This window comes from Diadema antillarum, unplaced genomic scaffold, assembly GCF_040938485.1.
Source record: "Diadema antillarum isolate AM-2024a unplaced genomic scaffold, OU_Dant_1.0 seq00000561_RagTag, whole genome shotgun sequence".
Taxonomy (NCBI): domain Eukaryota; kingdom Metazoa; phylum Echinodermata; class Echinoidea; order Diadematoida; family Diadematidae; genus Diadema; species Diadema antillarum.
This window is the reverse complement of record NW_027271500.1, coordinates 72,900-90,108: the sequence shown is the minus strand read 5'-3', so window position 1 is coordinate 90,108 and position 17,209 is coordinate 72,900. Positions and strand designations below refer to the sequence as shown.

Below are 17,209 nucleotides of genomic sequence, written 5' to 3'. Positions count from 1 at the left end.
AGTTGAATGGATCAGTTTCATCTTTCACCTCATGAAATATTCTGTCCATTGCACGAATGAAAAATATTTATTATTTGCTTTATATAACGCCTAAAATAGATCCTTGTCATTTGATGTTTTATTAATTTAGAAACAAGAGAGAATCTGAGATCGCGAGAGTGCTCTCTGAGCACTTTACGCTAGCACGCTGTTGCATACACACACTGCAAACGCAAGCGCGTTTAACACGCGCAGTGTGCCGGGTTCTCAGCGAGCGTGCAATGGAGCAAATCGTATGGATCCAAAATTGCACGGTAAATGGAGCCACAATTGCATGGATGATGACGTCATAGTGAAATGGGCCGAATAATCAATGTCAAACAACCAATCAAATGACAAGGATCTCTTCTGGCGTTATATAATGTCCACTGATCTTACACGCAAGAGTAAACTGCATGTAGCTTTTGCGGAAATAGGATTGCTGGGACATGTTCCATCATTACATAACATTCTACCTACTCAGTAGTGTATGGGAGGGGCTTTTCATAGATAAGAGTAGGGTACATCAACTTCTAATATTCTACACAATTGATCAGAATACTCTAGAACAACTCATCAGTCTGGCTAGCTGCATCACCAGACAAGTTTCTTTGTAGGTCCGTTCTATAAGTTGCAAGCAAATTCAAAAATGGTAGAAGATAAATTTTGATCCCTTTTGAGAACTATATTGTACCTTTAAACTGTCTGTCGCCTGAGTACCAGAAGGATGCTAGCACCACAGTCTCTGCTGTGTGTTAAAGAGGAATGTGCCATCATATTCTGTCATTGCTGGGTGAGAAGGCTACAACGATTTGTGATGTCAGAGTAGTGGATCGATCTCATGAAAATGTAAGAATTCCACAAAATTTCCCTTTAACAAAAAGTACCCATTCTCCCAACTCATTTCTGACACGTTAAGGGTGTATTACTATTAGTAATTCCCCCGTCTCATAAAGGAGGTAAGTCAAGGGCACTGTCATCATGCTAGAAATATTGAAATATGTGGAATTCCCTTTGAATGCATTTTATATTGTTCCACCTCTGTAACATCACAACCGTTTTAGCCTTCTTGTGATTGTACATGCATTTAACCGAAACTTTAAATACCCATAAGTTTTGAACGAATCATCCCATTTTCGTCAACTTCACTGATGTGTTCTACTTTCAATTCTGCATGCACAGAACCCACATTTCATTATATTTGTGATAATCCTTCCCCTTTCTGGTTTCTTCGCTTTCCCCGTCGCCAACGGGGACCGACCACCGGCGTCTACTCAGCTTTCTTGGCACCCTGCCTCTGGAGGTAGTCGGCGGTGGCGCCCCAGTACCAGAGGAGCTGGGCCAGGATGAGGCTGTTGCAGGAGGAGGAGACGATGTAGGTCCAAACCAGGATGGGGTCGTTGGTCTCCTGGATGCTAGTGAAGATGCGCGCCAGGCTGCCGGCGGTCAGCAGGAGGACGGTGATGAAGGACAGCTGGCCCGTGTGGCCGTTGCGGAAGTTGACCGAGGCCTGCATCAGCTGCCAGAGGATTGGAAGTGCAGGGTACAAGGGGTGAAATGTGGCCACAATTGGGTTGCATTTGTTTGGTTCTGTTACAGTGCACTCCCGTTATAACGAAATGCTCGGGACCGGCAGTTTTCTTTCGTTATAACGAAATTTCGTTATAAACAAACAAATACAATATATAACGAAAACAAGGAACCACGTATATATATCATATTATGTTTGCTGAATACTCATCATACACTGGAAAGCTATGTGAAATGTGATGGGATAACTGTATTACAATAATAAACGCAAGTTCCCCTCAGAAACTGTGTGTGACACAAGGAGCGAACACACAGTGGTGTGAAGCGTTCACCCATGCAGAGACGCTATAAATGCTTGTTCTGCTACGTATTTTCGAAAGCAATTCGCATTTCCTTTTAACGGAGCACATTTCTTTTGTTTTTCTTTGTCTGTGGCGCTTGGAAAAGACTTCGTTATAACGGAAATTTCGCTATAAGCGTGTTCGTTATAAGCAAATTTTGTACCATAGACTTTAATGGTGATAATTTTGGGACCAGAAGATTTACTTCGTTATAACAAAATTTCGTTATAACCGTGTTCGTTGTAACAGGAGTGCACTGTATATTTTCTTTAACTTGCTTTCCAAAAGTAGTAAAGGGGGGAGGGGGTGATAAACATAGAAATAGTGAGCAGGGCTCCTAACATCTGCAGATCTTTAGAACATACTGATGTACGTTTAAAAGAAACCACTGAACATATCTCAAATGCAAAAAAAATTGTATTTTGGTTCAGAGTTGAGATAACTACTATGAACACTAGATAAAATTTTAAGGAAAAAGAGTCTTTTTCGTTTTTAAAAATCATTGTTTGTATATTGTACTGTTGAAGAAAAAAGTTGCAGAAATATATTGAGATTGAAGTCGAAGTGAATTTTTTTATGTCGAAAATAAACCTAGTTGACACTGACAATGGCTTAAAAGTCATATAATATTCCTAAATATGCAACTAAAAGCAGAGTTCTCTGATGACAGTGCTAATATAACATTATAGTAAGCTGCACATCCTAATTAGGATATAAAAGTGGGCTTCTGCATGTGTGTGTTTGCTTGTTCTTTATTTTCTTTTCATTTCGCAAACTACTGAATCTGGAGGACTTTAATACGCACATACTTGTCAGCCCATTAAAGGGATGGTACAGTATTGGTGGGGATGAGAATTGGGCTTCTAACTTTTCGCGAGATACCAAGAAAACACAAATGATATAGTACAGAGCATACCATTTTAAGAGGAATTCAAAGTTTATTTGATGAAAATCGGGTTTGGAATGGCTGAAACATCCAAAAACAAAGTAAAACAAAGCGATCATAATAAAGTGTGGGTCCCACACTTTATTAGAATCGCTCTTTTTTGGATATCTCAGCCATTTCAAAACCAATTTTGATCAAATAAAAGTTGAATTCCTCATAGAATTACATGCTCTTTCATATTTCATAAGTGGTTTCTCACCAAAAAATGTTAGAAACCTGAAATTAGGTCTCAACCAAAACTATACAATCCCTTTAACACATGTACTTGCACTACTCTAATTCATCACATAAATACCAAGATCAGCATAAAATGTCAATAAAACGTATCTACATAAAAAAGAAAGCTAAGCAATTGTCTGCACTAGTGCATGAGTGTGCACAGCAACCTTTGACCAACGGATGATGACATCAACATATTGTTCTCTTCTACTGCATCAGAATTTTCAATTTTTTTTTTGATTATCACACAGGAATCATAATTATGGCACAAGAAATTGTAAAAATTTTTAATTGCCTCTGATTCGTACATCCTCTTACAAAAAGTCAATATTTTTTCAAGGCCCCCAAATCTGGATTTCTATACACTCTGATGTGAAATGTAAGAAGACAGTAAAAAGACTTTTAAGAAAGCTTTCAAGCATATTTTACTTGAAAGGTATTCTGGAAATACTCAATATCATTCTAAATTAGAGTAGAATGATAGGGGTATGTTTGTGAAAATGGCATCTTGTGTATTGTTAATGTGCTTGTGTATGTTTTGTTTGTGTATGTGTGTATGCATGTGAAAGTGCGTGCGTGTGCCGAATTTTTTTTGTCAGTTACTGGTTATAGTTTGTAGAAAGAAGAGACAATACACTGTATTTACTTTCCCGGGGCTAGTTTTAAATAAGGCCCAGCGCCTTCTCATTAACCCCTTCACTTGATAACTTTAGTCGTTTGTTTGCTTGTTTGTTTGTTTTGTCATTTTTTCATGTTATATTTGTCATATATTTGTCACATTTTTATGTAAGTATGCATGTTTTATTAAGTGAAAATAAATGAAATGAAATGAATGAGTTCTGAATTTGCAACTGGTCTTCATGAATGCCAGAGAAAGAAAGTGGGAAATGCATTGCTCTTTACCTTGCTAATGATAATGATGGGCATGTTTGCCGTTTGAAGCATGGCCACTGCATTCATTGGAACCAGGCCTGACAGGAGGGTGTACATGATGCCGATGTAGGTGACAAAAAATGAGAGCGCCGCCGCCTGCTGGCCGGCGAACTGCAGGCATAGAAAGGCGATGGTAGTTGTCTGCACAGCTAAGAAAAGGGCCTCACCCCATGCCCTGTGAGAGAAAGGGATCAAAACAGAGCAATGACAAAGAATCAACATCAATCTACATTCATCTACAGATGTAGCTAACATTGCAAAATATGATGGTTGCTATCATGCAATGACCATTTATATCACAAGAGATTGAGTACTGTGTGTGCAGTTGTAGCTCTACGAGTTGTCTCCATTTTCTGTTGTTAGTTTTCAAATGATTTATTCATGTAACAATTTTGTTCCCATGAAGTACCGAAATAAAAAGTAAGAAGGCATCTCCCACCAATTATCCTAGGTGTGTTTGGGGCAGACGACATCACATTTGCACCTTGCTCTTTGCTAGGAACAAATTACACAGGATCTTTTAAGTGTGTGAGTTGTAACTCTCTTGCACATGAGACCTCCGTGTTACGTCCCATCTAAAAGGGACAGAGTTTTTTTCCTTATTACTTTGTCTGATTAAACACATTAATCACACAAGTAGTGTCCCGTAACAAAGCTACATATGGAACTAGGACATCACTTGTGCAGGTGTTCTTTACTAATCATCTTACCAACATAAGCATTGAGAATAATGAATTCTCTAGGATTCTGATGAGGTGCTGAGTTGAGTTGTTTTGAGAATAAAAAATTCCTTCAGCTGTCATGAGTAAAGTAATAAAACAAAACATGCTTTAAAAATGTGAATTTGGGACTTGATGTTCAATGTAAAAAACACGCAATATGTAGATTTTCCTCTTTTACATAAGCTGGATATATAGTGAACACTAGCTTTTGATTTATGAAATCAATTTGAAATCTGCTTGAAATCTATGAAGGACCGTCATGCATCCTATAACAGTACTGTACTATTTTCTTTATCATAAACATCTGTGAATATCGCAAAACATCATGTACAAAGTGCATGTGTACTATTTACTGCCAACCTCACCAATTTTTACTTTCTTTTTCTCCAAGCAACTTTTCTTAAACGTGTATCAAGAAACAGCATCAGATACTCACGAGAAGGGATAATCGTTTCTGAATGCATATGCCCACGATGCTGAAATTGCCACCAGCTCCAAAATGACGGCCACAACACTAAGTCCTTCACCACTTTTGGATACGAGTATCTTGACAATCTGAGGCAGCTTCACTGTTAAATAAAGTTGACATGATTCAAAGCCAAATTGGTATGAACTCTTGGCTTGAAATATGTTTGATTACATACCAGTCCATTGTTACTTCTCATGCACATTCATTTGAGTAAACATGTTTTCAACTTCCATTTATAACTAAAATACATCAAACACACAAACAAACAAATAATAACATCTGTTGCGCAGAATATCCAAATCACGGTGTAAACTGTACAGACCTGGCAATGCATAATACTTGAGAGCACACCATATATTATGTTCACTCTTTTTAAGTTAACTATTGCATCTTCTCCATACCCCTTTGAACAGTGGACAACTTGATGTCCTAGAACAGCAACCAAAACCTGTTTTATCTATGATATATGGGAATACATGATTTATTCTCATTCATTACAAGGACATCAAAATCACAGCATCAGAAAAGGTTTATGCCATTTCTCTGGATACCATATTGCAAGAAATTAAATTATGATGAGTTGATTAACAGGCCTACACTCATTTCACCATCATTCTGAACATACAGTATTATGGACTGGTCCTAAAAAGATGATGTCATAGTTAAACCTGTATCATAAGGTATTGAAAATGTCCATTGTGGTATATTTTGCTATTTGTCCTATAAAAGAATATCCAGAAAATGTTGTTAACAATTAAAAAACAAACACACACATTATTTTGTAGAAGAATTTTGCATCAAGCATGTGTAACTCTATGACCTGCTATATTATTTTGTACTTCCTATGAGGAAAGCAGAATTTCATCTTAACCCGTTGAGGACGAGTCCCGAGTATATATGGGCATGTGTCTATGGGAAATGCGTGTTGTAGCAAAATCAGCCCGTCCTCAACGGGTTAAAAAGCGGTAGTCTGTAGCCATTTCCCCAATTCCATTGTATCACAATACTGGCCCAAACAGCATCCGACCTCAAATGCACAATCTGCTCTTTAAATTCTGCTGGTATGCAGGCTTCTGTGTGTACACTGCACAGCACAGCCTTGAAGGTGTTTATTAAGCATTGACAAAGATAAGACAGATATTCCCTACCAGCATGTTTTCCAATCAGTTACGATCAGAGCCTCAGTTCAAGCTGGCATACCAGCTGATTTTAGGCAAGGAAAATGTTCGCACACAATATGCAATGTGTACCTGATAGACTTGATGAAAATACTCTTCCTTTCATTCTAGCTTTCTCCTTGATTTTTTAATTCTTGTACAGACAGACCTATTTCAAGAACATGCTATCTTCAAAGAGTTCTATTCCCTATTCTTCCTTCAGATCAATTTTCAGATTCGTCATCTAGATCAACATAAACTTGCCATCTTCTGCTTACATTGTAGGCCTACATGTTGGCACACAAAAAGGCCTCTACAGTGTACTAGGACATGGCTCAGCATTTAAAGGGATGCAAATTGAGATTACAGAAAAGAATAAATTTTAAGTGGAACTGAATCTCGCTTTGCTGTCCTGTCTGGAAAAAATCACTAATAATGAGACATTACAAATACAAATGTATACAATACACATGTAATTTTCAAGAATCAAGATTTTGCGCATACACTTGCAGAGTTTCCACGCTGTAATGAGAGCAAAGTTGTTTGAGCACAGCTTAGACGTAAATCTTGCAGGTTATGCATTGTGTCAAACAAACAAACAAACAAACAAACAAACAAACAAAGAAACAAAGGAACAAAGAAACAAAACGACTCGTTCTTCTCAATGAAGAGCCAGCAAGAACAAATGATAAAAGTTTTTCAGTAATTTTGGACTTTTCAAACCACTAATTCTTTAGGCATTCTTTTTGGTCTCCTTACCCATAACAGATCCAAGGATAATTCCAAGTCCAAGGCCTTTACTCAGAGCGATCTTCAGGCAGGGTACTTCAGACAGGATCAGAAATGAATGAGGTAAAGTGAGAACATATTGAAAATCACGCAAAAGAAGTAAATCCAATTGATAAAATTCAAATGCATGAGTAATACATTGTACACTGTACATCGTGTACGAGTTTCATCTTCAAAGATGATTTTTCTTTTTACCAATGCAATGACGAAATATACCATGTTACTGCACTATCAAGCAGAGATCTAGACCAGTTGACGTGCACCAAGAGTTTCTTGATGCACCTATGTATGTGGTGGGATATTCTGTAGTTATTTCCTGAATTATTCTGCATTGCATTATTTCAGTTTTCTTTGCTTGAACTATTCTGCTGTTGCTTTGTGCTACAGTTCCTTTGGCTTCATGCATGGTACAGACAACCATATTGATTGGAAAATCTATTTAATGACAGTAAAACCTATGCCATCATTCACATGATTCAGCCATATCTAAATCAAGCCCACAACCAAGACCAAACCAGACCACGACTTCAACCTCTGCAACAAAGTCTCTGGAAAAATGTCCGAGCGCTATGAAATCATGACAGGTCAAGACAGCTTCATCTAATTAATGATTAGAAGACCTCTGCACTTCACTTACATAATGAACTTCCTGTGATTAATGAATAAGTTCTACTACCACACTTCATGGTGAGCAACATCATCCTCAGACTTCAGTCGGAACGGATATTTAAATTTTGGCTTTGCCTAGACTCTACATTCTCGAACCTTGAACCTTGAAGAAATAATGTTGCAGACTTTCGTGGGAAGCTATAAAATTACTGGGATGGTACACGGGCTGTACTGTAGTGTTAGAGTATTGTAACCCTACCTAATTTTAATTTCATTTAATTTCATTAATTCTTGGCAATATTCACTTGTTGAGGACAGTAATGAAGCTTGAATTTCGAAGTGGCTTTTGGGGATACCTCCGACCTTCGGAGCTTCGTGAACAGGTCGGAGCCGGACTTCTCCACGCCGCGCGCCGCGCCGCGCAGCTGGCCACGGAATGCATGTCTCAAGAAGAAACGTACAATTAATGTAGGTTACATCGATATCTACGTATGGGACCGTCACTACGGCGCTAACCGCTACCCGTATGTTCGGAAAACCACTGTAGACCACCGTACACTCACCATCCAAGAAATCGAAATCCTCGAAAAATGTAACGTAGCACTGCTCTGGTAAGAGCAACATTACTAGCCACGGGAATAAACCCGTTCGTTCGATCTGTACGTTGTCGGCATCCATCACTGATTTGATATCCTGTGCAATGCAAATGGTGACTACCAAACGACTTTCTGTAGCTCTTGCTTGGATATCTGCACTGTACAGGTTCAAGGAACTTTTCGAATGTGACACGTCCTTCGCGCGCGTGCGATGCGATGTCGATGCGATGCGTTTCTCCACGTCTGCTGAAAACTGTGTGTACTAGTATGCTATGCAGAGGACATGGGGGGGGGGGGGGGGGGGGGGCAAATCAACATTGTCTTTGTAACCTCTGCAATGCCTCGTAAATTATCATATTCCAGAGACTCCAACCCAAAGCACCTTCTGATCGGAGATTCTCCCGCCTGAAACCCCTAGCAAACGGGAGACTCCAAGTTGATGTGTGCGAAGCGCGAAATTCCTAGGGTTATAGATGTTCTCTGGTGCTATCTAAGGCTTATTTTTTCAACATACAATAGCAATAAGTAAGAAATCCTTTCCAACGGGAGACACAGAGCCAGGGCGGGAGAAATTAAATCTCAAACGGGAGAACGGGAGATTCTGCAAAAATGGGTTTTCGGCGGGAGATCTCCCGTCGAAAACGGGAGAGTTGGAGTCTCTGATATTCATCCTGTGAAAGCATAATGGTATTCTTTTTCAATATCATTTTTGAGCATGCATGCATCTATCAATGAAGATCTAAATGTACAGCACACACTTTACTGTAGTGGATTTATCAGGGAGGTGAGATAAACAGTGTATAAACATATCTTAAATTGAAATATGAAAATGAAATATGCTTGAGCTGCGAGACATTGTAAAAACAATCTCTGTTCGTCTGGTAAAAAAATTGTGTAAGTTCAGGCAAAAGGGTACCAATAAAGCTCAATTCTTGCTCTACCCATAAACGTCAATCTTTAACTATTGTACGTCCTCATTAGAATGATAAAACATGAAGGAAATTCCACATATTTTCACTTTTCTATCATAATGAAAGAGCACTTCACTTGTCTCTTTCAGAAAGGAAGGGGAATAATACTACCCTAGATGTTGGTAACAAGTTATAATGGAATATGTATACTTTTCATAAAAACGAAATTTTGTTGAATTTTTCTTTTTTCCTGATATTGTTCTTCATATATTATATATGATATACATAATAATGATATATATGTATGTATATGCATATATACTATTTGATAATCATATATACATGTAATCATATATGATATTATATATTATATAATATGTCACTAACTGTTATTGTAGTCTTCTCATCCAACCATGGCTGCATTGAAACTTTAAAAATTCATAACTTTTCCAACGGATTGTCTGATTTTCCTCTCAACTTCACTGATGTACTCTACTGTTATATTGCTGCATTCACCCAATCCACATGAATATTTGTTTCACTCCCCTTTAAAGACAAGCTTTAATGTAGGGAATGCATGAGGCTGCGTTCACATAGAAGTATTCGGTATTCGCTATTCGCTATTGCACCGTCAACTCACCATCCCATGCAGTGAGGATTTCTTCCTCCTACATCCCAGCAAATCTTATTAACAATTTCTAAACTGCATCAGAATGTCAGTCTACATGCTTATTTTTGCTAAAGGGCAAATCCAGACCAAAAGTGTCATTATTTCGTAAACGAGAGACGGTATACGCTGCAAGAAAATCGAACAAGCTCGATTCCCACTTTGCTATACTTTTCGCAGCTATTCGTACTTTCGAATAGTGCCCTCTTATGTGAACCGGTGTGAGGAAATCCTATCGTTCGATTCAAGCTATTCGCGTGCCCTTGAAAAGTGAGCCCGAATACCCGAATAGTATACTTCTATGTGAACGCAGCCTTACGGACACTTCTTATTGCACAATGCCATCAGCACACACTTAAATCCACCAATTTGAATACTTGGTGACCTATGACCTCACCAAGCTGTCCCACGGACCACGCCAGCTTTCTGTTCCTACACCAACCACAGCACACAAACACATACACACAGGCACATACAAACCACAATTAACCATGCACATGCACCCACATGTACATCGCAGCATTTAGCAGCACTCGGGATGTAAAAGGAGGAGAAAAAAGGTCACATTTCTTGTATAAATGCCAGATGTGTTTAATATGCCTATCCTGTTTTACATACAATAGTCCTGCAGGTAACAATGAGTGTGTCTCATTTATCATGACTTATTGATGCACATTTTTTTTTCCTTTCTGCATACTTACATAGATAATTACAATAACACACAAGCCTTCAAACTGTATATACAGGTCTTACCATGTTCTTTTGTACAGCCACTGCCCACGCCACAAAAAGAGTGGGCATAAACTTCTCCGATTTAACTCAAAGTCAAACTCTATGTACACTTCTCAGCTTAGTCCGTTTTGTACACCAGAAAATACTACAACATATGTCACATTCTTAACAAGAAATATAAGCATCTAGAATAGTGGGTGAATCAAACGTCAGTGGTCACAACTAGTAGTAGTAGTAGTAGAACAGAGACATAAATATGAGCGACAAATGTCGTACTTTTACAGCTAAAGTAAAGTCTGTACATGTTTACTTATGAATATGTCTTACACAGCCAAGTCTTATGTCCTAAAAAGTTGATAAAACACATTGTGAAAACAAATAGCATACATGAGTTTTGGTACAGCATCATCATTCGTCTGATAAAAAATAACATGTGACATTAAAAAAACAAAACAAATGCATATTGCCCCAACAAAGAAATCAAGTTGTCAATCTTAAAAAATAATCACCACTCAAGTTTTAAGGCATTAATAGTTTTATATGAAGACAACGGAACATTAACAAGCAAACACAATGTATAGATTAAAAAAAAACCATAAAATATGATATGAACTACATTAGTGTGGCTCCATTACATTGGTAAGAAACATCTTGTCTTCCCGCAGACAACCTCCCAGTATTTCAGCAGCCACTTTAATGCACACAAAAAGAAGAGTATAACAATTGCTTACGAGTATCAATATTTTCACTGGCTGCTTGTAATGTCTGTATTGGCAAAGATGAGACACACACACACCTAGATCTACACCACCAAAGCTACAGCTCATGAAGGTAAATTCCCCTCCATTCACCTCCAATAGTCCCACACATAGGAAACACTGCAGTTATTTGTATACACAGCATGTGCAGCATTAGTTGGAACGAAAACCGACAATGCAGGAAAGGGTGTGGAAACAACATCAGATATCACCAAGAGATTCTAAGCAGCTTCGTAAAACGATGAAGACACACCAAAGATGTGCCAAAGATTCGAGTACTCACAAATATACAGACAAGTCAGCTTGACCCTATAACCAGGTAGACAAAACTGTGGAAGTTATATCCAATCTTGCATCATCATCATAATCATTGTACCATTTTTTTTTTCAGAGAACTACTTTCGAAAAGCTTTTGTGTATGTAGGATGGGAAACACGGATTGTGTGTGCTGAGAACACTTGTGTGTTCACAATGTGTATATGCACTGACAAATTTTGTAATGTCTGAAGCATTGTCAGATAATTAACACCATTGGATACAAAAAGGATGAAATTGTAACACATTATAAGCACCTTTTTGAACAAATCAGCAATAGAAACAGACCACAGTACGGAGCTACCTCTTGGCACATAATATTTACCCTCTTTTTGTGTGTTTTGTATTGCATCTTGTGTAGTAGTGCATGTTGTAAGTGTGCCGTCAAACCCTTACCTCCACATATCTCTCCCCCCCCCCCCCCCCCCCTTGGGGCACAACTGCTATGGCCAGGGGATTTGAACCTGGGACCTTGTGATTGAGAGTTCCTGGCCTTACCCACAGAGCCAGAACAGCTTCTCAGTTTCCTTGTCTCTATGGCCAAAACAAATTTCAATCTGATCAACTTCACACAGTGTGGATGTTTTAACCCCAATTCACATTTCATCAAAAGATAGAGTTTGCAGGGTGACAAAATTTGATGAAAGATATGTCAAATATGTCTCCCACACTAGACAAAAGATAATCAGGAAATAAATTAACAAATAAAAAGAGAGGTAACACAAGAAAACATTCATCACTAGACAAGTCTACCTCTCAATGGGGGAAAAAAAAGAAGTACTTTTAAAGAACACATGATTTACACAATTGAAGTCAAATTCACTCCCCACAGCAGAAATAATACACATCAGGTAAACAGGTGATGTTGCTGTCTTTTCAGATGTCTAAAATGTGTCTCCATATTTTACTTTGCAACACACACATTAAAGCAAAAAAAAAAATGTTTCTAGGTGATGAGATTGTATTGTTTGGTGTTGGAAGACTTGGTATAAGTTTGAAGCATCAGCTTTCATGACATTTCTATTCTTCCTTCTCCACTTTTAACACCTTTGCCACAATATCCAAGACACTTGGAACACAAATCTTACAGCATTGTGTATCAAAGAATTTTCCACACCAGAATCTCCTTGTTAGCTAAACAAAAACAAAAACAAAAAAGGAAAAAAAAAAGTCTGTACACAGGAGCCTAGCAGCTTTTGGTTGCCCTGATCAACGAAATATACACACACTTGTAGCATACCACCACTCGTATGCTCCTATACAGCAGACACCAATAAAAGGATGAACTGCCACAGAAACGCTAATAGTGAAGCTGTTTTCTTGCACAACCTTGAATTGCCAGTTGCATTATACACTTTTATTACTTTGAACTTTTTCATACTCTTTGAAGTCATGTGACCTAGGTTGCTGATTTAGAGTGACCATGTGACTTGATGGCCGGTAATTCATTATCATTCTAGTAGTCACAGCCTCCGTACTGGTTGCATGCCCACTTTCACACCAATTTGTTTCATTTCACTGATTCGAATAAGCACTAGTTTCTTCGTGGGATGAAATGCTCAATCACAAGAAATTCATACAACTTCTTAACCCATTTCATACTGAATTCTGAAATGCCCATAAACTTAATACGCAGGCCACCAGGCTCCCGTTCAGAACGGGTTAAATCTTTCTTTAACAATATTTCATATACAATAACACGATGCCTGTGACCAGGCTGGGTATGCACGCACAAACACTCAGGGCTGTACTTTTGTGACAAACCTCCTAACTGGAGTTCTCCTAGATAACACTCACCATCACTGACCATCATCACTCGAGCTATCAACATCCATTCTAACCACACCCATCTGCACCAGCTTGGCAGCTTTTGATACCGGGGAGTGGACACACCCACAGGTCAACATCATTCCAGTCCCATGCTAGATGCAGGTTAGATAGATGAGCGCCCATTTCATGTAATTGTCGTGGTAATGACAAGAATCCTACTTCCCGATTGGCTCTTGCTAGGGGAAGTTGATATTCTAGCAAGACCTGCTATATCCTAACATCTTTTATGACATGGGGCCCAGGTTTTCTCCTCCACTGGACTAGTGTCATTGACTACCCATAAACTGGAACTACAACTTGTACAGAGAGAGGATGAAATGGAGGAAGGGGGTGAAGGGGAAGGGGGGGGGGGGGTAAGAGAAGGAGGATGAGGATGAGGATGAGGTGGAAGAGTTGGAGGCAGAGGATAGGGAGGAAATGAAGCAGGTGAGATGCACACTTGTGCTCATCATTGACAGCCAGTGGTGACGTATTTACACTGTAGATAAGGTAGTTACCCTCAACAAAGGACCAACAGCTACCAACGTCTTCGTGCAATGCTTGCAGAGTTTGGAATAACATTTTCATATGTCTCTCAACAGTGCAATGTCATAATTACAGCATGGGCAGAAAATTTCAGGGGGGCATCGTGATGAAAGATGAGAGATGGACATACTGACAGACAGTAGAACATACTGACAGGTAGAAGTTCCAGGTGATGTTTAAGAAGTCTAGCAACACATATCTGGCTTTCAAAGAAAAAAGAAAAAAAGACAGAAAGAAAAAAAAAGTGTCTACATCGCTTAATACAGCAACTGCATCAAATTAAGGCCAAAAAATTGCAGTGCATGCAATCACAAACATATCACATTTTCATCTCGCATGAATTTTATCAGCACCATTTCTCGTAAAATATCCTGTCGCACGCATTCTCTACAAACATAAAAACAATGACTTGCAAGAGGGCAAATATCTCGCAATCGGGATTATTAAATGCTGGTACCATCTCACCACATCCACAATTACAACTCTCTGTAAATTTTACTTCAAACACAATGCAAAATACTATATTATTACATATCTAGTTACTCTCTTCAATGTTTTGACTCGTCACGGGCTATAAGAATTTGCTCCACATATCACATGTGCATATGCAGCATACCCCATGAACATGGAGGCACACACAAATTACGGAAAGCTTTGAATATTTTGCAGTGTGGAAAGTTTTACATGTTCCATCCATGGCCATACCAGAGCAAACGACTATGCATTGAAGATACATGAGAATATTCGTATGCACATGCATATCCAAATTTAACATGTGGACAATCAGAATTTACACTAATGTGTAGAACAGTCAGTAAAATTAGAAACATGAGAATTGTGGCTCTTTAGGCGGAGTGCAAAAACGCAGTCTCTCAAAACACTTCCACTTTTACAGTCCATACAAAGTTTTTGTACACTCATTTCAACACCCTGTATTGCTCAAACTGCTTCGGGATCTCATCTATACCGAACTTCTGACTTCTTTCCATGAAAGAATTCAAGCTAGCTTTTCCCCGACACTGATATTATGTACTCACTGGGAACCACTTCAAAGCTTACAAAATATCATTTCTCGTATGAACATGATATACACGACAGTAGTTAATGGAGCATACACTTTCACATTATCTAGAAAGTGGAACTTTCAGACATATAACATGCACATACAGTTGTGGGCATAGTAGTACACATCAGAAGTGGGTGAGGTATGATACACAGGAGGAGTACCCAAACAAGATACTGATACTTAATGGATGACTTGCTTGGTTAGCATCACCTTTAGATGTCCAGCAAGATCAGACATTTTCCACAGCTGAACAATTCCTTTAAGCATACTCCTTATTGTTAAAACATTGAGGATCAGTTACAAAATGTTAAAAGAGAGAGAAGTGTGAATATTTCACGTCTTCACTTAAAATCAGAGATGTTCTCTGATGGTTTGGGAGCAATCTCCTTTAATAGCCAAGCAAATTCTTGACATTGCAGGGCAAGACAGTTACAGGGGGAAAAAAAACAGTCCCTCTATGCTACATCTCCCCTCATTTCAGTGGACAGCTCCGCTGCTTAATGCACAACATATGCATAGCAACGGAACATTCCATTACCTTATGGGTGGAGCAGAACTGATGACTTTTAAACATTTGAAGTTGATTCACCGTATCTGCATTCACCAAATGGAGGACAGTTCCACTGCTCTTGCTTAATGTGTGAAAGCCTCACTATGTCACCTACATGGCTGAATGGTACATTCCACTTGCTGTGGAGATGCCTAGCTAGTGCGGGAGCTTCCATTCATCTGGAGGTGAAACTTCAGTCCTGGGCTCGCAGGACCAATGGACAGCCTTCTTCCCGCTGTTGACTACCAGTTGCCGAGGCCTGCTCGTAGCGTTAAGAAGTAGACTTGTGAGTTGGACGGCCGAATTGATGCAAAGAACACCTATGAAATCAGGAGAGAGTGGGAAAAAATAACAGTTTGCTCAACAGCCAATCACTTAACCTTTTGTAGGTCAAGGCAGCCTTAATCAGCTATACTTCAAAGTGCTCTGGAACATGGATTATGGTTGAACATGGTGCAGATATCAAGATGATGACGATGAAAATCACAGCTTGATGAAAATCATTCCTTGAAAAAAGCCCCATTTACAAATGTACCTTGATGTCAAACAATAGCTTCTTTCTCTGAATTGCTACTGTTGACATTACAATTGCTGTGACATTTTACATACAAGCAAGTTTATGTTAAAATTCAGAAGAACAGCTTCACGTTAAAATTCAGAAGAACAGCTTCACACAGAGAAATCTACTTTGAGATTGGCAAAAAATCTTGCGGTCTGGGAGTCTTTGCTCACTTCACAGCTATCCTGACTTTCTGTTCCTCTTCCTGTCCTAATATGTTCCGATAAAATGTAGAAAATCTTATGAGGGACGATGAAGCTCACCTTGTCATTTCGCTCGCAAAGGAAGCGAAGCTGCTGGCTGCGTTTGTGCATGAAGACCCCATCCAGGTGACCCGTCTCCGCTGACCGGATCTCAATGGCCTTGTTTCCCCAGCCCATGATCTGACCGGTGCTGATGTAGGCTGTGTGGACAGAGAAAGATGGACAGAGGGATGGATGAACCAAGAACCAGCACGCATACGGAGATTCATTTAGCATGATGGCGACACACATGAGCAATCTAAAGGTTACAAGGTACATATCCTTTTTGCAAAGGTTGCGGAATTTTGCATGGTTGACAAATAATGTCTCCAACATTGTGTAGGATATTATAAGATAATACACCTCAGAGTCTCGAAAAGAGAAATGCAAAACTAACCCCATTTCACTTGAGAATATGCTCTCCTTTTGTACCGAGAATGACGGTTACAATTTTATCAGGGTCTGAATAAATTCACTGGAAATCTATTGTATTGTTTCCCCTTCCATCATTAACAAGTTTGAATTTTTATCTTTCTGAGGAGTGACATGATGAACTGCGAACAAATACCCATGCTCTGATATTCCAACATTGTTATGTTGGATAGTCATAATGCGGACAAGGCTTATCAACAATCCCTTCTTTCAGTGTATCTCATATCCAGCAGAATAATGACCAGTTCACGCAAGGCGCGAGATTTGAATGAGGTCACAGGATACAGAAGGAG

At 39.0% G+C, this 17,209-nt stretch overlaps 2 protein-coding genes across 2 annotated transcripts in view; both read right to left on the bottom strand.

Annotated features, from left to right (window-relative positions):
• Positions 1 to 1,288: 1,288 nt before the first annotated feature.
• On the bottom strand, positions 1,289 to 8,446 carry LOC139734964 (mannose-P-dolichol utilization defect 1 protein-like). The gene is made up of 5 exons (XM_071645741.1): positions 8,297 to 8,446; positions 7,095 to 7,160; positions 5,146 to 5,278; positions 3,958 to 4,162; positions 1,289 to 1,537 (listed from the first exon to the last, which is right to left on the bottom strand). The coding sequence occupies exons 1-5, from the start codon at positions 8,409 to 8,411 to the stop codon at positions 1,289 to 1,291; spliced, it is 768 nt and encodes a 255-aa protein (XP_071501842.1). The 5' UTR covers positions 8,412 to 8,446.
• A 5,465-nt stretch (positions 8,447 to 13,911) lies between these two features.
• Positions 13,912 to 17,209, bottom strand: part of LOC139735001 (mitogen-activated protein kinase kinase kinase kinase 4-like) — a gene marked incomplete at its 5' end in the record, with an annotated part of 64,096 nt that continues 60,798 nt past the window's right edge. Inside the window, 2 exons of the mRNA XM_071645776.1 lie at positions 13,912 to 16,003; positions 16,506 to 16,645. Coding sequence (XP_071501877.1) covers positions 15,926 to 16,003; positions 16,506 to 16,645 — 218 coding nt within the window. The remainder of the gene's footprint in view (positions 16,004 to 16,505; positions 16,646 to 17,209) is intronic.